Here is a 24,199-nt window from a genome sequence, read left to right as displayed (position 1 = left end):
CAGGACTCTAGCTTTGATGTAGTAAGTTTTTTTTTCTCTTCTTCTTTGCCAGAGGTCAGGCCAATAGTTTTAATGGTTTGATCAGTAACTATAGCATACCACATAGATTGTAGTGCAGCTTGTTTCTTTGTATACTTCAGATGATGACCTTAATGTGAAGGTTGAAATGTCGAGTGTTTATTTTGGTTTATATTAAACTAAAGTTTTACTCTAACACGGTGGTTGTTTCCATAACGTTCATGATATTTTTTGTTTTCACCTTGGGTAACACCAGTAAAGTTGGCATTAAAGTCTGTAATTCATCTGCTAGCTCAACCTCTTTTCCATGGATGCATTTTCTGTTGATGTCTTGAATTCATTTGAATGTGAAGTTATTCCAGTTGTTGACTTTTTTGACTGTTGACTGTACTGATCATGAAACCTTAGGAGCCTTTTTTAACTGAGCTGTTCCTTATCTGCATGATATTGGATTAAGTTGCACAAACATATTATATATGTGGTATTTTTAGTCACTACAAAATATTGTTTGGTTGACAAAGTCTTAAATCGTTAGCTCATCCTTGTTCATTCGTTATTCAAATGGGTACCTACTTATAAATTGTATCATAGGAAGGCAGTCAGATCACTTGTTCACATTCTTTACAGTAATGTGATGCTCTCTCCATTTATCTAATTTTTATCCTGACCTCTCCTTCCTATAAAAAGATAGTTGATTTTTTTAAAAAAAATTGAATTCAGGTTTTATTAAAGAAGAATAACAATCAAATATTTAAGTAGTAAAAAAAAAGTGTAGAGAGATAGCAAAGCTTGTTGTGCTCTGATTTCCTCATATCAATTCTCTTATAATTAAAGATACCAAAAATTACATACTTGGTTTAATCCTTTATCCAAGTTTAAGCAAACAAGTTTGTGCCTGAACTATTTTCAGGACTGGAGCAACTCGTATAAAGAAGCTAATGACTTCGCATCACTTGCCTTAGTAACCCATAATGCAAAGCACATCTCCTTGCGGACATGTATAATACTATGCATTATGAGACGGGTCATAACCCTAATGAGACCTCAGTGAAGGTCGAAACCGGTCTGGGTAGTATATAATGCTATGCATCATGAGAAAGTCACAACCCTGATGAGACCTCAATAAAGGTCAAAACCGATCTGGGTAGTGACTCTTACCATATTGCATAGCATTATATATGTCTGCGAGGAGATGTGCTTTGCATTATGGGATACTAAAGCAAGTGATGTGAAGTCATTAGCTTCTCTATACGAGTTGCCCCAGTCCTGAAAATAGTTCAGGCACAAACTTGTTTGTTTGCACTTGGATAAAGGATTAAACCAAGTATATATTTTTTGGTATCTATAATTTATAGTATAACCAAGTGGAAAAACTTCCAGCATCAATTCTCTCAACTTTTATTATGGATGTAATATGTAGTGTGAAATAACTGAAGTAAACCAAAAATACATTAACACATCTGACAGCAAGTTTAAGTTTTTTTTTAGAAATGTTTCATGCCATTTAATGTAAGCTGCTATTTGTTCCCTATTGTAAAAATAATGTATTTTTATTTTAATTTCTTTGTTTGATTCATTTCCGTTTGATTGTTTTGTAACTTCTACTTTAAATCTTACTTGGTATATAGTCGTCTAGTCCACATTAGAAGATTCTTGAAATCACTATCATCTGGTACATTCCGATACACGGCTACCTTTTTCCAAGATTGATGAGGGCACTTCCTATTGTTGAGACCATTAGGAAACTTGGCGGCAGGAAATTCAGAACTAACTTTCTTCAGTACTCAAATGAGTCATCTCACACTTCGTGCGTCTGTTAGCTGGAACGTGGGTCCCCCGACCTTGAACCGGCATGACAGTCTCGAACCTGGAGCCAGAACAGAACTTGGGTGAAGGCGATCTTATCCTGCCACGTACATCAATACAATCTCTCTTCCCATGTGGCCATCTACCAGATGACGACTGACCTCTACTCCGGCTTATGAAAAATCAATGACGACAACGAATCATGGCAAGAACTACTTCTGATGATGATTACAATCTTGATGACCCTGCTGTCTTAATGTCTCCCCCTTTTATCTTGCTCAACCGACCTTGGGTCCTGCTACAATTTTATTTCCTTAGGTATTCAAAGAGGTCTATTCGCCTCCCCCCCCCCCCACACACACAGTTTGGTCGCTGCGTTAAGGCAGGAAACCCCGTACATTCTTGACCTTCGTGAGTACGGTAACCTAAGGTCATATTCTTAATCCCGTCTGGGATATCTTTGTCTTAACAATTTATTAATATAATTCATTCAGACATTTTTTTTTTCTTTGTCTTTTGGTCTTTTTGAACAGAAAATTTAAAGTTAAATATTAACTAAAACTACAAGTATACTATGTTAATTTGAATTCCTAAGTAAAATCGATATAGAAAGAATCTAATTTAAATTTTCTCTCTATACAAGATTTTACACTATCATTATAGTAATATTTACTGTTCAGGAAATGGGTTTGCATAACCTAATCACAGCACTTCATAAATATACCACTTGCTTGGAAAAATGTTTAGGATAATATTGAAATTATCTATTTGCTGTATTAGCAAACAAAAACTTTGGATATATTTGAGAAAAAGAGTTAAATTCAACACAAGTGTTCAGGTAAGAACTAAATATCATGAGTTTAGTTGATTTGTTTTTACACATACGGTATTAATCCTAATGCAGAGCCTCAGATCAGATCCCATCAGGTTGGCTGCCAACTATTTTCCCATTTAGCCTCCCACTAATTAATGAACTCTAAATCGTAGTTCTCAGTATTTTTCTTATCTCTGAAATCCAGGGCCCACCATAATCAGTTCCTTCTACTCATAACTAGGACCCCAATCTCTTGAATAGCTTTGCATTCAGGCCCCTTGTTGTGCCCCCCCCCCCCCCCCCCATTGTAAATCTCACTGTTCCTAGCTGACTTTTGTTGTATATTTTCAAGCCAGTCATTCACAGTATCTTCAGCACAAAAAAAAAAAAAAAAAAATTTTAATAGTAGTAGCTAATATATGATAGCAAAAAAGGTCACTATTTTCCTGATTTAAAATACCCTGTATACGGAGTTCTATTTAAGCCATACTAAAAACTTAAACAGTTTATTTTACTTCATATGTTTCAACTGTCCAACACTGAAACAGAATACAACTATTTTGGAACACTCCTGTGTTTTTAGTTGACAGCTGTCAATTCCTTAAACACAGAGAATAGCTGCTTTCTATCCAATTCTTCAATTAAAAATCAAAAATCACGACAGTGAATATACATTAATTTCACAATAGGAATTTGAATATTAAGGAATCCACAAAAAACAACTATTCATTCCTTATATGTCTTTCATCAAAGCCGTCAGTAGTTACAGAACTGAATCTTCTTGCTCTCAGAGAGAAGCTAATCATGTCTCTAATGTCAAAGGAGTATTTGAATATAACTCAAAAATTTAATATTCAGTATCTTCTTCTTCTTCTGCAGCTTCTCCTACTTAAGTGGGGGTCATTGTTGATGATGAGTCTTCTCTACATCCTCCTGTCTTGGGCTGTCACCACATCCAAGTTCTTCATCCTCAAGTCCTCTTCTACCAGCTCCCTCCATCTCTTCTTTGGCCGCCCACGCTTCCTCCTTCCTTGCACATCCATCTGCATGACCCTTCTTCCCACATATTCGTCCTCCCTCCTCATCACATGACCAAAACCATCTCAACCTTGCCTCCTGTATTCAGTATACTCTTTCAAAAAATTTCTTTTCTTTCATCAACCAAAGACAAGGCTCCCTCTTCAGATGCTTCAAGTGTCTATTAGGTTCGTTGGTACTTTGGTTAAAGCTTCTGGTTTTAAAACAAACACAGAATCCTTAGAATGCAAAACTAAAGTCCTCCACAAGATCAGATTTGGTATGGAATAATTTTATAATAAACTGTGAGGCATTATTAAATCTCCCTAATCTTAACTGAAATCATAGACTACATCTATTTCCTTACTGGAAAATAATGCTTCCTGACACTGCTTGTCATAAATACTCCTCCTCTCCCTTTTTTGAAGGAAAAAAAAAGGGTAATTTTCTCAAGGGTAAAGTTTCCCTTTTTTGAAATATATCATATATTCAAGCAATAATAATCAGGAAAAGGAAGGGGTAGCTATAGTATGCAACACTAAACATGAAGATAATTTCAGGTACAGTTGTATGAAACATAAAAATCGAGAATTGGGCAATGCAACTTTTGTGCCATTTTCCTAATATTTATTTCTATATTCTTACCAATCTTCCCATGATTTTTTCTAGGCCCCTTTAACATAATACTTCACTTTCTTACATATTTTTCTGCATTCTCTCATAACACATACGACTTACTTCCTAGGAATTTCTGATATGCTTTCTTCTTTTCCATAACTGCCTCTTTAATTTCCTAAGTGAGAACTCCATTGTGGACTTATGAAATTAAAGAGGCAGTTATGGAAAAGAAGAAAGCATATGAGAAATTCCTAGGAAGTAAGTCATATGTTATGAGAGAATGCAGAAAAATATGTAAGAAAGTGAAGTATTATGTTAAAGGAGCCTAGCAAAAATCATGGGAAGGTTGGTAAGAATATAGAAATAAATATTAGGAAAATGGAGGAAAGAGTATTGTAAAAGAAATCAGAGATGATAAAGGCAACATGAAGATAAGCTATTTTAAACATCTGGAGTAATTACTTTTAAAAGTTGTTAAATGAACGACCTGTTCAAGAGGAATGCAATCTGGAGTACATGTCAATACCTGAGATAGAAAAAACCATCAGAAATGTGGATTGGCAGTTAGAGTAGGTGATATTTGACCAGATAATTCCCTAGTCAGAAGGTTGAATTCTGAATGTGAGAATTATGGAGAAATTTCCTTACTGAGTATTATAGGTAAGTTTTATACAGGCATTCTTGGCCATATAGTAGATCATTTCATTTTTAGCATATCATTTTTATACATTACAATTCTCTTCCACATTCTAATAATGTGGAAGAGAATTGTAATGTTGCATCTCTGTTCATTATATCTCCCTAAGAGAAATATTAACTTCCATTTAGTAGAGAAAACTCACCTGATATTGCTGCATTTTTTTCAATTAGTGAAGTAAGGATATTTAATACCATATGAAATATAATTTCCATGATATTTCATATGGTATACAATATCTACCTCCAAATCAAAGACATAGCTATGGGTTCTCTCACCACATTTTCTTTACGAGGACATTTGAAGAAAACAATTCTCCCTGGTTTTGCTTTGCATTAATCATGTTTTCTATTTAGCCTCATAGTCATGATATATTACATGAGTTTGTATTGCAGTTAAGCATCCTAAACCTTAGAATAAAATTTACAGTAAACACGTATATAAAGTATTAGAATGTAGAGCCAAAGACTTCAATTTGGCAAGTTGAGTTATTAATATGAAGTTTTTTTTTTTGTATCCCACACCTACATGGACATGAGGTACAAGAACCTATAGCATATTACTGCTGTGTGTGCGTGCGTGTGTGCGTGCGTGCGTGCGTGTGCATGCGTGCATGAGTGAAGAAGAAGCAGGTTCAATATGTTTGCAGTTGTACTGAAAAGGAATGTTGGACAGCTGTTGCTCTTTTAACTGGTCCTACAGAAAGTGGAGGAATGATGTTTGCCAGCTCACTGGAGCAGTGCCCATTATTAATCCATCATTATTATACAAAACAGAACTGAAACTAAAAAGTTTTAAAATTTACCAATGATCTATGAGAATATAACCTTCAGCATTGGAGTTGCCTTGGTTTACACTACTTAGTTTGCATTACTTAAATGCTGAAGGCAACTCCAGTGCGGAAGGTTATGTTCTCATAAGTGCTATGGTAATTTTTGAAACTTTTTAGTTACAGTTCTATCTGTTATAACAGTGATTGATTAATTATGTTCATTCTTCATATTAATAATTTATAGTAGTAATTGAAATCAGCCAATATTTACATTTTTTGTATACTTTAGTCACCATCCTCCCACATCAAACCACATATACTACAGGTACCTGAATAATGGGGAAAATTAAAAAAAAAAGCTTCAAAAATGAAAGATTATTTTAGGAGTCAGAATATTCTCTATAGAATGCAAGTGCATCTAATTTAGATTTGGAGTCTGCAAGAATTACTATATATTAGATCAAATATTAAAGCAGTAAAATTGTTCTTATTCATTATTATTTTATCCACTATAATTATTTTGGTTACACACTGATTATTATAAGATTAAATAAGTTTTTTGGATTTCTTCTTAGATATATTTAACACACAAACTATAATGTTCTATTTATAGAGATCGTGTTTCTACTATATGGTCAGAAATTAGAGATCATCTTTATAGTTTAATTATGGGTGCTGGAGCCAGCGAACATTTACTTCTCTTAGAAAGAGGAATAGTTGGGTTGCTTCGAATAGCTATTAGGCTAATGCGAAGAGAAGAAATGATTCCACAGGTAAAAAAAAAAGTGTTTACATCAAAATCTTTTTTTTTTTTTTTTTTTTTTTTTCATATTGAAAATTACTGTTGTGATTTCTTTCTATGTGTCTTATTAGTGTACTTATGTTGGATCACAGTGAATTTGCTATTCAGTTGTATACAGTTGTATCAAATTAGATACAAAAAAAAGTCACCTGTCCCTGATGGCATTACTCTAGTTGTCCTAAAGGTATGTTCTCTGTAGTTAACTCCCATTCTGTGTTGTTGTCTTTTTTTTTTTTTTTTACACTTTCATATTCCTCTATTATCTATCCCCCAGCATGGAAATTAGCCTGCATGCAACCTATTCCCAAGAAGGGTGTTAGACAAATCTTACCATCAAACCACCACTCAATTTTCTTATCTCAGTTCTCTCTAAAATAACAGAGAGAACCATCAACAGTCAACTCCTGCACTGCCTTGAAAGCACTCAACTAATAAATGATCACCAATATGGATTCCACTACTGATGATCAATAGGAGATCAACTTACCTATGTCATTCAAACACCATGGAAAAATTTGAAGTCTCAGATGGTTGTTCTTGACGTTTCCAAGTTTTTCTGACATAAAGGTCTATTAAGCAAGCTCCTATCATTTGGCATATCCCATGACTTTCTACTACTGCATTGCTAGTTTTCTGACTTCATGCATACTACACATGATGTTTAAGAGCTCCTTATACTCTGATAACTGAATATTTCCATTCAAGTTATTTCCTGTGTCATTTATGTACAAATTAAACAGCAACGGTCCCAGCACTGACCCTTGCGCCACGCCAATAGTCACCTGTTTTTGCCTTGATTCTGCCCCTCCATATACAACTTTATGACATCTGTCCAGCAGCCACCTCTTATCCACTTAACCAGTGTCACATCCATTCCCATTTGTTCTAATTTGCATAACAGTTCCATGTGGTATTCTGTCAAATACCTTTGCAAAATCCACCAGAATCACTGTATGGCCATTTCCTTTATCCAACTTTGTTGTTACTTTGTTATAAAAAAAAGATAGTAAATTACTAAGGCATGACCAACCCTTCACAAAGTAATGTTGCCCCCTCATACAGTATCATATTTTTATCCACACATTTTTAAATTCTCTTTTTGACCAATTTTTCCAGTACTTTTACCTCCACACCTAAGATACTGTGATTGGTCTATAATTTGCTAGTGCAATCTTGGAACCTCCTTTATGCAAGGGAATTATTTTGTCCTCTTTCCACTCCCTTGGAACTCTACCAGAGTGGAGACTTAAATTATAGAGCCTAGTCAAAGGCATTGCCACATTCATCTCTGGACAAACACCATGGAAAAATTTGAAGTCTCAGGTGGTTCTTGATGTTTCCAAGTCTTTCTGACATAAAGGTCTATTAAGCACCTTGCACATTCTTGCAAAACCTGAGCTGATATCCCATCTAATCCTATAGCTGTATTTACATTGAGATTCTGCAATATCCTAAGAACCTTCCAATTCATCCACCTCAGTTTCCACATTAGTGTCTGTCACATATTTAAAGCAACAACTTCACTTATATTAAATAGCCTTAAAAGTAATACAGAATGCTTATACCACAGGGGTCTTCAACCTTTCAGACAGTGCGGGTTGCATTAAAAATTTCAATGAAGCCCGCGGGCTACTAAGCTATACTGTGGTATTTAGAATTGTAAGCTGCTTTCCAGATTCACAAGGAACACTGTGCATTTGATACTTTACATAAAATCCTGTAAAAATAAACAAACCCAGCTTTAATAGGTAGGAGTCGAGTTCGTGATAAGTAAATACAATCAATACTTGAAAAAAGATAATTTAATGAAGAAAACATTCATTTTTTAGAATGTCAATGGGCAACTTGGCAATGTTTTTCCTTGACCAACTTGTTGATGGTGGCATCAGTGTTGGAAGTTGCTATGCGCAGAGTATTCTTGAGATGTTGGTCCGTAATCTGAGTTCTTGTCTTGGACTTCAGATGCTTCATTCTGGAGAAGAACTGCTCCCAAAAGTATGTGTTTCCTAACAAAGCGCACATCTTCAAAGAATGCTGGCGAAGATTAGTGAATGCGTCCTCAGAAATGTAGTCTTTATAAAATGTAAGCAAGGGCACATTGAATAATTTTTCTCTCAAAGAAGAATTGTTTTGGAGTTCAAGCAGCTCCAATTGTACTGAGCCTGGCATTTTGACAGCATTGACACTGAATGGCATTGAAAATAATCTAAAGAAGGCTGTTGGTTATGAAAATCACTAAATCTCTCTTCGAACTCGCTTCGCAACACTGCTAATTTTGTAGCGTATTCATCAAGAGATGAACAGTTGGACTCAGTGAGAAGCTGAAAATGAATTAAGTCTTTTTTTGCGAGTTGTGCCTCTAAAAGTTTGAGCTTGGCCACAAAAACTTGGATGTGATCAAACAGAGTGTGCATCAGTTGATCTTTGAATTGTAGCCGCATATTTAGGTCATTCATATGCAGCGAGATGTCGGTCACAAAAGCAAAGTCTGTCATCCACTTTGGATCGTTAAATTTCGCAATCGGATTCCCCCTTGGTTTGCATGAATGCTGTATTTTGCTCATTAAGTTGAAGACTTTTAAGAACCTTCCCTCTGCTCAACCTACGCACATCGCCATGATCCACTTTGCACTCTTGGGTTAAAAACTCTTGGAATTGATGATGATTCAATCCTCTTGCCCTAATAATGTTGATGACAGTCACAATAACTTTCATGACATTCTCAAATCCAATAGTTTTTGTGCACAAATTCTCCTGGTGGATTAAACAGTGATAATGGACGAAATCTTGTCCTTCTAGTTCCGGTTCTTTCCGTAGCAGCACAACAAACTCTTCGTTCTCTCCCACCATAGCAGGGCACCATCAGTTACCACACCCTCGAGGTTGGTTAAGCTGAGGTCGAAACACTGGAGCATTTTCTCGGCGGCTTCAAGAATATCAGTGCCTTTTGTCGTTCCCTTCGTAGGTACGAGTGCTAGTAGTTCTTCTGTCACATTGAATTGTTGATCAGTGCCACAGACAAAGATAGCCAGTTATGACTATCTGACGTAAATTCGACGTAAATATGACGTAAATTTGGACGGCCGTTTTTTTAAAGTTCCTTCAATGTCATTGGCAAGTTCTTCGACATGTCGTTCTACAGTTACCCCAGACAAACTCGGTTTTTTAAACACTTCCTTATTATTTGGGCACAGAATATCCCCAGCAGCGATGAGACACTCTTTTACAAACTTGCTGTCCAAGAAGGCTTTTGATATTTTAGCAATTTTTTTCAGTTATTACATAACTTACTTTGACGCACGCTTCATTCTCTTCCCTCTGCCTTTTAAACGTACCCTGCTGGCATTTTAAATCAATTTGGAGAGGGTTCATTTTGTCCACACGAAGCCACCCTTGAAGGTGATCGAAATTGGACTTGTGCTTTGTCTCATAGTGTCATTTTATATTGTATTCTTTTGATACTGACGACAAATTAAAAACACTGGCTTATCGTCGATCAGCACAAAAAAAGTACAAATTTGCCCACTTTTCATTAAAAACCCAATAAGAATCACTTGATTTACTCTTTTTACTCGTAGATGCATAGTGATGGAAGGTGAACCCATGATCCAAAATGGTTGTGTAACAGTTATTATCCACTGAATATGTCTCACACTAATGAAAAAAGTCTGGCAATATAAAACCACAATAAGCTGTGGCTGACACGATGAACCTGTGTGTGCTTATACACGAATATCACACTGTTCACGACTGACTGACTGTTGATGAGATCCTCTTGTATTTATATGAAAATAACGAGGAATCAAGAACCTTCTAGATGTATCTGGAAGGCACTAGACAGCGCACTTGAACGAACTACTGCTTCAGCCATCTACCTGCGACGTTAATACTAGTACTTAAGTACTGCTTATCTCTGGTAGATGGCTGAAGAAGCATGTCCATTTAATATTTATTTTTATAGGATTTTATGTAAAGTTCCTTGTGAATCTGTAAAGCATCTTACAATTCTAAATACTGCAGTATAGCTTAGTGGCCCGCAGGCTTCAATGAAATTATTTATTTAATCGCGTTTTAATGTTAATAGTTATTTTTTCAAAATGGCTGGCAGGCATGGCAATGAGCTCCATGGGCCATGCGTTGAAGACCCCTAGCTTACACCATCAAATGAATATGCACATACATAGTGAAACTGAGGTGTATAAAACAATTGATCTTTTGTTTAAGTGAGATAACAGCAAACCAAACTCTGCACTGTGAAATGGGAAGCTTTTCTCCATAGCACAGAAATGACAGTTATTGCTGGTAACTTGCTGTATTTATGCACCATAATTTCTTTTCATGAATTAAATGTAGTGTAATTTGTGCAGTTCATGTTAATAGAATAAGAAATATATTTCTTAATATGATTTCAAATATGAGCAAACTACAGTTTGTATTAAAGCTGGAGTCCATTGTTTGTGCTTTGTTGTTAATTGAGTTCAAGGCAAAGTATGACAGGTATTGTGCAAATCATGGTTAGTGCTATGTGAAATGTTAGTGGGCCTGCTGTGATGAGTCTACTGTGTCCATAGAGTTGATATATAATAATAAATTAACATTGCGATGTTCATTAATCATTGATTTATGTCAGTTTTACAACTGACTGGTGAAAATACTATATATTTTGTCACAGCTATATTTGCACCTAATACCAAAGAAAAAGTGAGAGGAAAAAAAGTGAATTAAAAAAGAGGAAATAAAGATGGTAATCAATATTGTCTATTTCTTTATTCCCTTTATTTTAGTTGTAAAATTGACATAAATCGATGAACATTGTTACAGTGTTCATTTCTATAACCAGTTTATAAAGAAATATATTCTTCTTTTATAACTTTGGTTGACTGTACAAATTCAACTACCAATACACTGAGTGGCCATTTATTAGGATCAGTATTTAATAAGGAGTGGTACCCCCCCCCTTTTTTTTTGCCTTAGGAATGGCCTGTATTCTCTGTGGCATTGATTCAGCTAATTGTCTAAAACGTTCCTCTGGGATGTTTGTCCATGCTCTCACAACAGCATCACCCAGTTGTTGCAGATTGGATGGTGGTATGTTGTTGCTGCAAACTGCCTCATTCCACCTCATCCCAGATATGCTCTATTGGATTGAAGTGTGGGACTCTGAGGTGGCCAGTGAAGTAAAGGAAACTCATCATGTTCATTGAACCACTTCAACACTATGCATTTTGTGGCATGGTCTTGCTGGAAGTACCCATTTGACAATGAGTGTACATGATCAGCGATAATGTTAAGATAGGCTGTGGCATTCAGGTAGTATTCAACTGGTATTAGGAAACTTAATGTGTGCTAAGAAAACATTCCCCACACCATTACATACCTGTCAACAGCCTGAGCTCTTGCTGCTTGCAAGAGCTCAGGCTGTTGACAGGTTTTTTTTTAAGGCTTTTTTAGGACAACATGATTTATACACAAATTGCCTTCTTTTAAAATGGAACATTGGCAAATTTTATTTTCAATCAAAACTTTCCCATACTAAAAACAGAATATCATTACATTTAATATGAAAAGCATAAACAATATAGAGAATGTTTCACACTTGTCTTTGTGCTTATAAATGTATTGCAATATAGTTGGGATATAACAGACGCACTTCCAATATAGTTAAAAACAAATCATGCTAAAGTGAGTCACAATTATCGGTTTGCCCTTAAACAGCCTATACACAAAACTAGTGAATAACTGATATTGGGGATATTGTACCTCTGGTAGCAAAACACAGAACCAGGCAATTCTGAATTTGTAATTTAGTTGTATGAGGTATTTTGTCAGTTGAGGTTCAGATAGCACAGCTCTTTATAGCATCTTTTTAATAAATGACCACAGTTAAACATAGCCAACCTAGTCTCTCTCTCTCTCTCTCACACACACACACACACACACAGAGAGAGAGAGAGAGAGAGAGGGAGGAATACTTTGCTACTTCTAAGAATGCTTGCATCAACTATGCTGTAACTAAGTGAGCCTAACAGGTGCTTAGCAAGGCTTCACTACAGTTTTGTCAGCTTGGTTTGCAAAACTGCATGGATAGTTCCTGCTCCACATCCAGTAGGCCATGGGTTTGAATCCTGTTGTGGGTGGAAATGTTTTTGATAGATGAATTTCATTGCTTGGTGTGAGACTACTATCTTACTTATTGGAGACCTGCATTGACTTGATAAAGTTCCAATGTTGGTCTTCAGAGCAGTGTTTCCAGATTATTTACCCTTTAGCTCACTCAGTGTTTATGTAATATGTTGACAATCTTTCTGGAAAAAAGGGTCACCCTTCCATAATGCATAGCATTATACATACCCTTAAGGATATGTGTTTTACATTATGGGATACTAAGGCAAGTAATGTGAAGCTATAAGCTTCTATATATGAGTTTCCCCAGTCCATCCTGAAAATAGTTCAGGCACAAACTTGTTTGCTGACACTTGGATAAAGGATTAAACCAAGTATATAATTTCTTGGTATCTTTAATTGATAGCATAAACAAGTGGAAAAACTTCCAACAATATATATTATATGTATTATAAAGAAACAACTTTTTTTGTTGTTGAATTTATTTTGTATGTTATAGGTTCTTCAGTCTCTTCATATGTTACTGCTTCTAAAAACAACAACTATATTATATGTTTCTCGACAAGTTTCTTGTGCTCTCCATGAGTTACTTCGAACTAATGCTGCAAACATTCATAGTTCTCAGGATTGGAATACCATATTTACACTGATGGAATGTGTTGGAGCAGGAGCTAAACCTCCCTGTTTCTTAAATGCTTCATCTGATATTCAAGACAGTGCACTAGATACTGGTAAGTAATATAAATTCAGGTAGCATAATTATGACAGCTGTTTTTGTAAAACAGCTGTCATAATTTTTTTATTTTTTTTGTAAAACAATAGATGCTGGTACTCATTTTTTGTTAGGAAAAGTTGAAAATTAAAACCATGTTGCATCCATGTTTCACGTATCACAGTTAATAAAGGTGAATAATAATTTGAATAAACTCACAGATGATGAACCCCATAGCTTAAAAATATCAAAAAATTAAGAAAAAATTAGGTATGTTATGAATGCATAAAATATATAGATACCAGTGTATTTTATCATTTACTACCAAAAGTATACACAAATCTATTATAAAAAGTTAAAATTTATCGAAACTTATGCACACAAACACTTATAGTTTGTACATGGCCATTTGCAGCCAAGAGAAATGTAAACAAACGTCAAGATGCGGTGTTAAATCATAACTGCATAAAATTAAATGTTATTAATTAGTTAAATTAATTAGCATAAAATAAAATTTTTATAATGATTCATTCATTGGCGTATAGGCTAGGCTACAGCGAAGCAGTCATATCGATTGTACCAGGCTACCACAAAGCAATCATAGTGCTGCTTCTTCGTTATCAATGCGTCAATCATTATGCCTGGAAATAAATATGAATTTCTTTTTCACATTATCTTTTCATTTTTGATGTCTAGTATTAGTAATACTATACTATCTACAGTGTTTTTTATCATATAAGACAATACTGATGTAGGTATGACAGACATATGATTCATCTTGTAAACAGACAACATAAACTTACGGTATCGATAAATACAGTACAGCTGTTAATGTATTTTCACTTCCTTATGATTTTCTTTAATAACATTTTCTTTTCTCCTGGCTTACTTTATTGTAAGTATATATACATACATACCATATAAAATATGTGTTAATCGACTGTTTGTTATTGGTAAGGCTTCCAGTCCACAGTAGGCTATTAGTAGTTAAGTTTTTGGGGAGTCAAAAGTTATATGTGGATTTTCAAACAACGTGGGAGGTTGGCACTCCTAACTCCCACATTATTCAAGGGTCAACTGTACTTTAAGTATAGACTGAGTTTTCACATTTTTCACATCTCGTTATGTAACAGTTCAAATTGTATTAAAATCAACTAATGATAAAAATATACAAAAAACCGTCTTCTGATATTAGCATTATAAGTATTTCAAAGTACTTATACTGCTTCAATAATTGCATGGATAAGAAAAGAAATCTTGCATTTTTTCTTAATATATGTAATTATTTATTCTGGTCTTTAGAACAAAGTTCCTGGATTATCTGTCTCTTTACCTTATTTTGTGGATGCAGTTAACATTTAAAAAAGAGAGACAGATAGGAAAAAAAAAAAGTTTTATACTGGGTGGGGATAAGTAATCAAGAGTTATTTTTAAAGATATTAGAAGATATATTATTTAATTTACTTATTAATGGGATTGATATCAAGTGTTGAAGTGAATCAAAAAATTTATTATGTATCTAAATTATAAAATGATACATTTATGGTATGAATTATTATACAGATAATGGATGAAAAAAAAGACCAATATCACTAATTTGATATATTTCAGTATCTTCATCCATCTCTGTTGAGATAATCTGTAATCAAAGGAAAAAGTATCACAGCATTGAAACTCACCATATGATTAGTGTATCTGCTCTCCATCCATACAGGCTGCAGATTTGAATCCTGCCATGAATGTCAATGTTTGTAATTGTCTTTAGGTAGGAGATGAATTTCCTTGCCTGGTGAGTGAGACCATTGCCCCTTTTATTTGATGTGTGAAGTGGCCTAAAAAAAAGTTTGTTTGGTTTCTAGAGAAGGGTTTCTGGATTATGTAAAAAATAAATGAAAATACAAAACGTACAGTTACTACTGATGTACTATAGATTTACAGCCTTTTGTGTCATATTAAAAAGAAAAACTATTTTGTGGCTCATGGTACAATAATTACTTCAGTAACTTTATAACTGTATTCCAAAAAATGAATAATAAGTTTGCACTTGCGACAACAATTTTTCCTGGTATGACTCAGATTCCCAAGATGTGCACCAACAGCTAATGTCGACACTTTGAAGAAAATCATCAACTACAAATTACAAGTGAATATATTCCCCTAAAATTTTGATGGAACACTGCTGCCACTAATTTAAGCCTTATTCTTGCATGAGTATTTCCTTCTGTCTGTGTCCAATTTACTACTTTATTATATACATATTCAGAGGAAGGACTCACAAGTATCATGGGAGACAAAATGTTTTGATTGTTGAAAAGATATTTTCCATTATCTTTCCTCTACTTATATTTTGTCCTTCATATTTTAGCTTGTTGTGAGTTATATAATTATTTTATTACTACACCATAATTGTTTAATTAAATTAATATATTTTGTAATTAGTAAAAAGTTTTTTGTACCTTCATTCTGATACTGATGGTAAGTTTGAAGTTACTCAAATGTGTTAATACTGAATTCATATACTAAATGTTCTGTAAGAAGAATAACCCCCAAAATGGAAACTGAAATTTAAAGTATGGCACCATACTTTAAATGTTTAATGTTTGCCACAAACTCGGTGGATTCACTATTTATGTGAAACCAATAAATCCAGGACACTTTAAAAAAAAAAAAAGTAAGGGATTATTGTAAAATGAAACATTTAGTGACGATTGTAATATACATACAACTTAGTGTGTGTGCATTAGATTCACACATGAAAGGTTGTTATAGCACATCATTACCATTATTATATGACACCTCCAAAGACTCATCGAGGGAGGGCACCTACTCTACAACTCTCTGTCACTCAATCCACCAACTACACCAATGGCATCTACTGCCCGTCACTACCACCACTTAGTATTTTCACAGACAATTACAAACATCCATGCCCATGGCGGGATTCGAACCCACAACCTTTTGACTGGAGAGTGGATATGCTAACCACTCTGCCAACCAGGCCGGAAAGAAAAGACCTGTTGTGTTTCTTGAGCAGCTGAGGGAGCTTCTAGTCTTTGGAAAGATAGTGAGGGATGATGTGTTCCAGAGAATATGATGAAAGGGTAGGAAGAGAAGCTGGTTGGGTAAGTTTGAGGTTACACAGCAGATGAATGTTGACCAGAAGATTTTGTGATCTTATAGTTGTGGAAGAAACTGGAGGGATGATGTAGTCAACAGAACATGGCAACACCTATAGAATTGAGAATTACTCCAAAAAGAACTAATAATGATCTGGTAAATTATGTCTAAAAATATACAGATATAATTTCCTAAATAAAGCATATTATATCTTATTTTAATAGAAATTAATTTACAATACCATATAAGAACAAAATAAAACTTGTAATTTATTAAACCGCTCATATTTTATGTGTTTCAAACATCCTCAGAATAAAATAATAAAGAGTCTATCACAAAACACCATAATCAAGTAATTCTGGAAACAATTCATGTTATCAAATATATTAATTGTCAAATGGTCAAATGAATATGTTTTGTCAAATTGGCAAACTTTTCAAAAATTGTCAAATTTTAAAATTTTAATTTTTCTGTTTGTTATAAACGTCATTATCAAATTCCTGACTGTACCATCAAGGGGTGTACAGGATATTATGATAGTATTACATTAAGAACTTACATCATTACTAACTTCCTATGAACAATTTTTCTCCGAATCAATCTGTTATCTGTCAAGACTCCAACATCATCAGATCTTATATTCCTGTCTTCTAAGGCACTTTTTACTGTATCAATCCACCTATATCTTGGTCTTCCTCTGGGTCTTTTTTTCCTGCCAAACTGGCAGAGAAAACTTACTTCGCTAATCCTTTCTCTTCCATTCTGTTTAAGAGACCATACCACCTGAGATTAGCTCTGCTAACACATTCCTGGATGCTAACAATGTTAAGTTCTTACCTATTCTTGTTTTTAATACGATATTGCCTCTGATGTCATCTATTCATGCCCCTAATCTTTTTCAGGACTCTTATATCTATGGTCTCTAGTCTTTGATCACGTATGTTATTTCTAACCCTGTTCTCAGATCCACCAATTAAAATTGGTTTGAACACTTGTATACAGCTAATTTGACTGTTTTGACTAATTTCTCTCTTATTCCATATACATTTATTCAGTTGACTTCCTACCATTCCAGCTTTGTTGATTCTGTTGTCTATTTCAATATTTAATTTACCATGTTCACTAAAAATTATGACTAGGTAGCTGGATTGTTTTACTTGTTCTATAGGTTCTCCATTCACAATACAGTTGATATTTTCAATGCTTCTGCCTATTTTTGTTGTCTTTGTCTTGTTATTGCTGATCGTTATACCAAATCCATATCTATGTGTTCACTGGGCATTCACAGGTGACGTAAGGTCACTCCGATGCTCAGTGATGTGCCATAGCAGGCCTTGCCATGTAGTCCTGTTGTACCAAATCTATTACAACAGTTATTCAATTTAGTCAGGGAAACTTGCAGACTTGTACTGGTTTTATTTACAAGTATTACATCATCCATAAAGTAAAAAGCTGAGATTAACATCTCCAATTTTGATATCAGGTTTAATACCACTTTCCTACATAATGTGATCCATATAGATAATGAATAACAGAGGGGATAATATACATCCTTGTCTGACACTAGATTTAACATTAAACCATCTTCCTGTACTTCCTTCAATTCTAACTGCTGACTTACAACTCAAATAGAGACTAAGTATTGCTTGATATGATGCCCCATTGATACCATATAACTGTAGCATTTTGAATAGCTTTTCTCTTGTCATATGCCTTTTGCAGGTCTACAAAACTTAAATACAGATCTTTATTATATTCCCTAGATTTCTCAGTTATTTGTCATAAAGTAAAAATTTAATCCTGATGACCTCTATTTGGCCTGAATCCAGCTTGTTCTTCACCAGGCTTCCCTTCCATAATTTTTTTTAGCTGTTTCTCAAGTATACTTGCAAAAATCATGGTAGGAACACTCAGTAAGTAAATACAGCTGTAATTCGATCCATTGACCAGGCCTTCTGAATTATGCAATGCAGCCACTGTAAAACTTTTATACCTCCATACTTGAGCATTTCTTGTCGAATATCGTCTACTCCAACCTACCTTTCCACATTTCAGGCTTTTGATGACTTTTCTACTTCAAGAATGGATATGTATTCTTGATTGCATGTCTATTGAGTATTTTTTACCACTGTGCTGTCATCACTGCTTTTTTCATTTTGCAATTTTTCAAAGTAATTACTCCATACATCAAGGATATCCTTTTACAGCACTCTTTCCTCCATTTCTGAGCTTTTTCGACAGTCTTTAAAATATTTTCCCACCTTCCTGGTATTTATTTTCTGTTATTTCCAATGTCTTCTCATTACAGTGTTTAGCTTTCTTACATTTGTCTCTGTATTCTCTAAGAACACGAGCTGACTTATTCGCCAGGAACTTTCGATATGCTTTCTTCTTTTCCTTCACCGCATCTTTAATTTCCTGTGTCCAATATGGAGTTCTGATGTTATAAACACAAACATGAAAATGACAATGAACAAGTTTTATTATCTTAATATCCGGTAGTTTGTTCAGGGTTGAAAAGGTAATCAGATGCTTATCAGTATATAATGCAAATAATCTCAGTGTCAAAACAAAGTTGTACTGTTAAATGCTATTACTTCAAGGAAAAAATAGAAAAAGTTCCTCTAGTTGGCAACTAGAATTGAACTTGACATTCGTTGTTCAGGCGATTTAGCACAGAGGAGTGTAAACACCACTTCCACTGAGCTATACAGGTCACCTGTATTTTTATTTTATTTTATTTATTTATTTTTATTATTATTAAACTGATTCACAACTCTACTTTCTGATTTCTGAGTTGACAGTATTAGATAATGACACAGAGTTGTCAACTCTTAACAACAACAACAAAAAAAAAAAAAAATATATATATATATGTGGCCTGTATAGCTCAGTAGAAGTGATGTTTACACTCCTCTATGCTAAATCGCCTGAAGAAAGAATGTCAAGAGTTCAATTCTAGTCACCGACTAGAGTAACTTTTTCTAAGCTTTTTTTTTTCAACTGGTTCTCGAGTTAGTCAATCTCTGGTATGGGCAAGCAGGTTTTTTCTCCTGGAAACTCAGGTTTTTCATCCCATAAAATCAAGAAAATCAACTGTGGAACCCACGCTATTATCATACATTAAAAATATTGTGTTAGGGTTAGGTACCACAAGATGGCGGCACTTGATAGCCATTTCTTCACTGTGTGCCACTTAATTAGTGATAGCCTTGGGCCAGCTATCTCTGATTGGCTACCAGTGGAGATTGAACTGCCCACTCCGTCTCCAAAAGTTAGATATGGCTAAAAAGGCCTCTCCTACTGCCTATATGGAATAAAAGGCGATAGCTGATATAGATATGATTAATCATAATCTTAATTTGGCAACATGATTTAAAAAAAAAAAAAAAAATCTCAAATTTCACCATTCTTTAACTTCATGCCAGTATGGTTTACCAAAAGTTCATAAATTACTTTCGCTCTGGTGTGTACCATTTTATGAATAGAATGAGTTCTCCAACTTAAGGGTACAACTTAGTATTATCTAAATACTCTTCAGAGCAATTAAAGAATCATATTGTATATACTAATTTCTATATCAAAAATACTTTACACTCAGGATTTAGGTGTTTTGGTTGATAGGAAATTTTAAATTAAGGAATCAAATGGTTAGTGTATCTCCTCTCCAGCCAAAAGGCTGTGGGTTTGAATCCCGCGGTGAGCATGGATGTTTGTGATTGTCTGTGAAAATACTAGTGGTGGTAGTAGATGGTGTTGGTGTAGATGATGCTGTTGGTGGATGACTGGGAGATGGAGAGTTGTAGAGTAGGTGCCCTCTCTCGATAAGTCTTCTACTTCCTGGAGGTGTCAAATAATAATCAATTGATACGCTAACCAAAAAAAAAAAAAAAAAAAGCTAAGTAGATTATAGATTTGATGAAAAGATACTTTACTTGGAGGAGGAAGTTTATGATACCATTACACAAGTTTCTAGTTAGGCCAGTAACAGATTATGACTAGCATCTTTCTTCACCCAAGGTTTAAAGATATCAAGAGAAACAAAGCTATTCTAGGAGATTCATTAAGTGAATGGAGGGAGTGTATTATGATATTTATTAGAATTGGTTGAATAGTTGTAATTTGTTGAATTTATCTAACAGAAGACTAAACAGAATTTGAATTGAAGTTTATAAATTAAATCAGGGCATATACACAGTGGCAAGAGTTTGTTGCATTTAACTGAAGCAAGCTTTACTAGGATATGTAATAAAATGATAGTGATGAAGAGATTTAGAACACGCGCATACAATTTTTTTATGACTCCTACTCACAAAAGGTTGTGACCATATGGTACATTAGTACTATGAGTGGGCTAAGGATTTTTTTTTGTTTATGGATTTTTTATTAATTTTATGTATTTTTTGATATTTTTCTAATATTTTTTACATAGTCCAAAAACCCTGCTCTAGTGACCTTCCAATACTTGGGGTCGTGATCTCACACTGGGCAATGAAATTATCTCCCACATAAATCAGTCATAAATGCTCACAGTAAGATTTGAAGCCACAGTCTTCGGTTCATGAGTGGATATGCTAACCACTCAGCCAATTAGGCCAGCAATAAAGCTCTTTCTTATTAGGGATGAAAATACTGGAATGGCCTTTCTAAATAAGTTAGCAATGCACTGAATTTAATGGGGAGAGAAAAAGCCAGAGAATAAGTTAATTAAAAATGTACATATAATCATTTTATTTAGCATTGCTGAACATACTGATAGTGTTGCTATATATTTGTGTATATCAGAAAAAATTACAGCACTGTTGATCATATATATTGATAGGAAATTTTAAATTAAGGAATCCAATTGATACACTAACCAAAAAAAAAAAAAAAAAGCCAAGTTGATTATAGGTTTGATGAAAAGACAAATGAATACTAAAAATCCTTAGGTTTGGCACTTATTGATTTTTGAAAAGGCATTTGATTCAATCTCATAGATATTTCAGAAATTCTTAAAAAATTAAGGAATTGAAAAAACATAAATTGATATGTTTAGCCATATATATAAAAATTCAACTGCATCTATAAAATCAGGAATGAAAACAGATATGAGAATTCCCTTTCAAAAAGGGAGTTAGACTGGGAGATACTATTTCACCTAATTATTTACAGCGGACCTAGAAGAAATTTTTAAAAACTTGGATTGGAGAAATAGAGGAATTATGGTAAATGGGAAAGAACTAAATCATCTTTAAATACATCACATAAAAGCCAGTACAAATGGAACACTGGGAAATTGGTATAGTAACCTCTTATGTTTACCTAGGACAAAAGCTCACAGTGAAAAATGAGAGTAATGACTCCTATTTTAATTCAAGCATAGCAGAAAGATTTACATATCATTGAGTGAACAGTATTAGTAGTAGTCTGTTCCATCACAATGAGTAGTGTTGCAATTGATTATGTGAATGCAGGACAAAAATAGTTCAAAATGGCAGCTATTATAGATGCATGTATAAAGCAGAGGGTTGTGATTGAATTCTGTACTGTGGAAGATGAAAGTGATGGAAATTCCTACCCATCTGAAAAATGTGTATGGAGATAATACTGTTGACATGAGCACAATTCAACACTTGGTCAGACACTTTAAGATTAGTGAAACTGGTTTCACACCAGTTTATGCACAAGGGGATGCAACTGCAACATTTATCTGAACTCATCTTCCCTATTTGTACCCATATTCCAGATCTGGCACTCTCTGACTACTATTGAATTTTGACTGTTTATTTGTTTTGTTATTAAAATCTTGTTATCGATTTCACCAATTGTAAAAATGGGCCGCCATTGACATCAAATTTTTATACAGAAATCTAAGCACACAAGTAAGATCCTATATATATATATATATATACTGCTATCATTATTCCTCTTATTCCTAAATATCAATCTTAACTTCCCTCAATAATTAAATAAATTGAGTCTTAACACTTTTTACAAAAGCAAAAAAAAAAAAAAAAAAAAGTTTAATAATACTAAGATTCATTAAAAGAAATATTTTGAACTTTAATCACAACTTAAAATCTACAGAGATAAATAACTAATGTAATAAAAATAACTAACACTAGGTTTATTGGTCATAAAGATTTGATACTACTAGCCACCTACTAGTTTTGCCCCATAAAATAGTGGCTTCATTTGGGTTTGGATGAAATACAAATATAAATAAACAACAAGCTTTGATAATGAAATCTATACATTACTAAAAAAATTCCGAATGCATAGGAACTGTTACAAAAGTACAATAGAAACACGAGCGTGGATGCTGACATATGGTCAGTATTCAGCAGGTGTGTCCGATAGTTAGCAGAGAAATTAAACTCTGATGTGTTTAGAGATCTGATGAGTGACTTCCAAATGTCACATAGAATCATCCCTTGATTTCTGTTTAGGGTACCTTGTGAGTGGATTACCACTGTAACCGCTTTTATTTTGTGGGAAGAATAGAATGTAATTCTTCTGTTAATTTTCTTTCATCTCTTATAATAGAGATCGTCCTCTTTTTCAGTATGTACAATGTCCAATTTTTGTGAAATACGGTGCAACGAGGAGAAATGTAGATAACAACCTGTGTAGGTCGGCTTATAGTACACACTAAGAGAAATGCCTTCGTCTGCTTGTTTCATAATTAAAATGTTTAGAAAAGGTAATATTTTGGAGAAAAGAGCAAAGCTAATAATAATAGCAAATACCTGTTGGATTTCTGCTCAGGACACGGACTGGTTATTACTAACACAATGTTCCAGCATAAAAATGTGCACAAATTCACATGGAGAGAATAGACAAAGAATAAGAAAAGTCTCATTGATTATGTGATTGTTGATAGTGATGTTTTCCACTGGTGCAGGACACCAGAGTGTATAGAGGATTTGAAATTGGAAGTGATCACCATTTAGTCTTGAGCAGGATAAAATTGAATTTCATATCGAAAAGAAGAACATTTAAGAAAGTTTTAAAGTGAATAAAAGTTGAGCAGCTCTCAGATGATGTGAACTGTAGACAAAAATACACAAATATTATTCAAGAAAAATGGAAAGAGTTTGAGAGCAGGAACCAAACCTTGGAGATTCATTGGCAAGCCATGAAGAAAACACTGATTGATTCAGCCAGAGAGGCATGTGGTGGAGTTGTCTGCAAGGATAGAAAAATCAGAACTCCATGGTTTGACACAGGAAGTTAGAGGCAGTGAAGGAAAAGAAGAAAGCATATCAAAAGTTCCTGGAAAATAAGTCAGCTTGTGCTCTTGTGCTCTTAGCGAATACAGAGACAAATGTAAAAAAGCTAAACGCTGTATAAAACTGGCTGAACAAAAGTCGTGGGAGGACTTTGGCAAGAACATAGAAAATAAATATCAAGATGGTGGGAAGATATTCTGAAGGTTGTTGAAGAAGCTCATAATGGAGGAAAGGGTGCTATAAAAGAAATTAGAGATGATAAAGCCGACATGAAAACAGGAGAAAAAGATATCCTTGAAGTATAGAGTAATTACTTCGAAAAATTGCTAAATGAAACAAGCAGTGATAGTACAGTGGTAAAAAAACACTCAACAGGCATGCAGTCAGGAATACATCCATACTTGAAGTAGAAAAACTCATCAAAGTCCTGAAATGTGGAAAGGCAGCAGGAGTAGGTGATATTCAACCAGAAATGATCTAGTATGGGAG

General features: G+C 34.3%; 1 protein-coding gene across 1 annotated transcript in view; it reads left to right on the top strand.

Annotated features, from left to right (window-relative positions):
• Positions 1 to 24,199, top strand: part of garz (Sec7 domain-containing protein garz) — a 405,451-nt gene that overhangs the window by 257,483 nt on the left and 123,769 nt on the right. Inside the window, exons 23-24 of the mRNA XM_090404320.1 lie at positions 6,356 to 6,515; positions 13,167 to 13,398. Coding sequence (XP_090260446.1) covers positions 6,356 to 6,515; positions 13,167 to 13,398 — 392 coding nt within the window. The remainder of the gene's footprint in view (positions 1 to 6,355; positions 6,516 to 13,166; positions 13,399 to 24,199) is intronic.

The sequence above is a fragment of the Typopeltis vanoorti genome, chromosome 14 (genome assembly GCF_054136105.1).
Source record: "Typopeltis vanoorti isolate ZY-2024b chromosome 14, IOZ_Tvanoo_1.0, whole genome shotgun sequence".
Lineage (NCBI taxonomy): Eukaryota > Metazoa > Arthropoda > Arachnida > Uropygi > Thelyphonidae > Typopeltis > Typopeltis vanoorti.
This window is presented reverse-complemented; position numbering and strand designations above follow the sequence as displayed.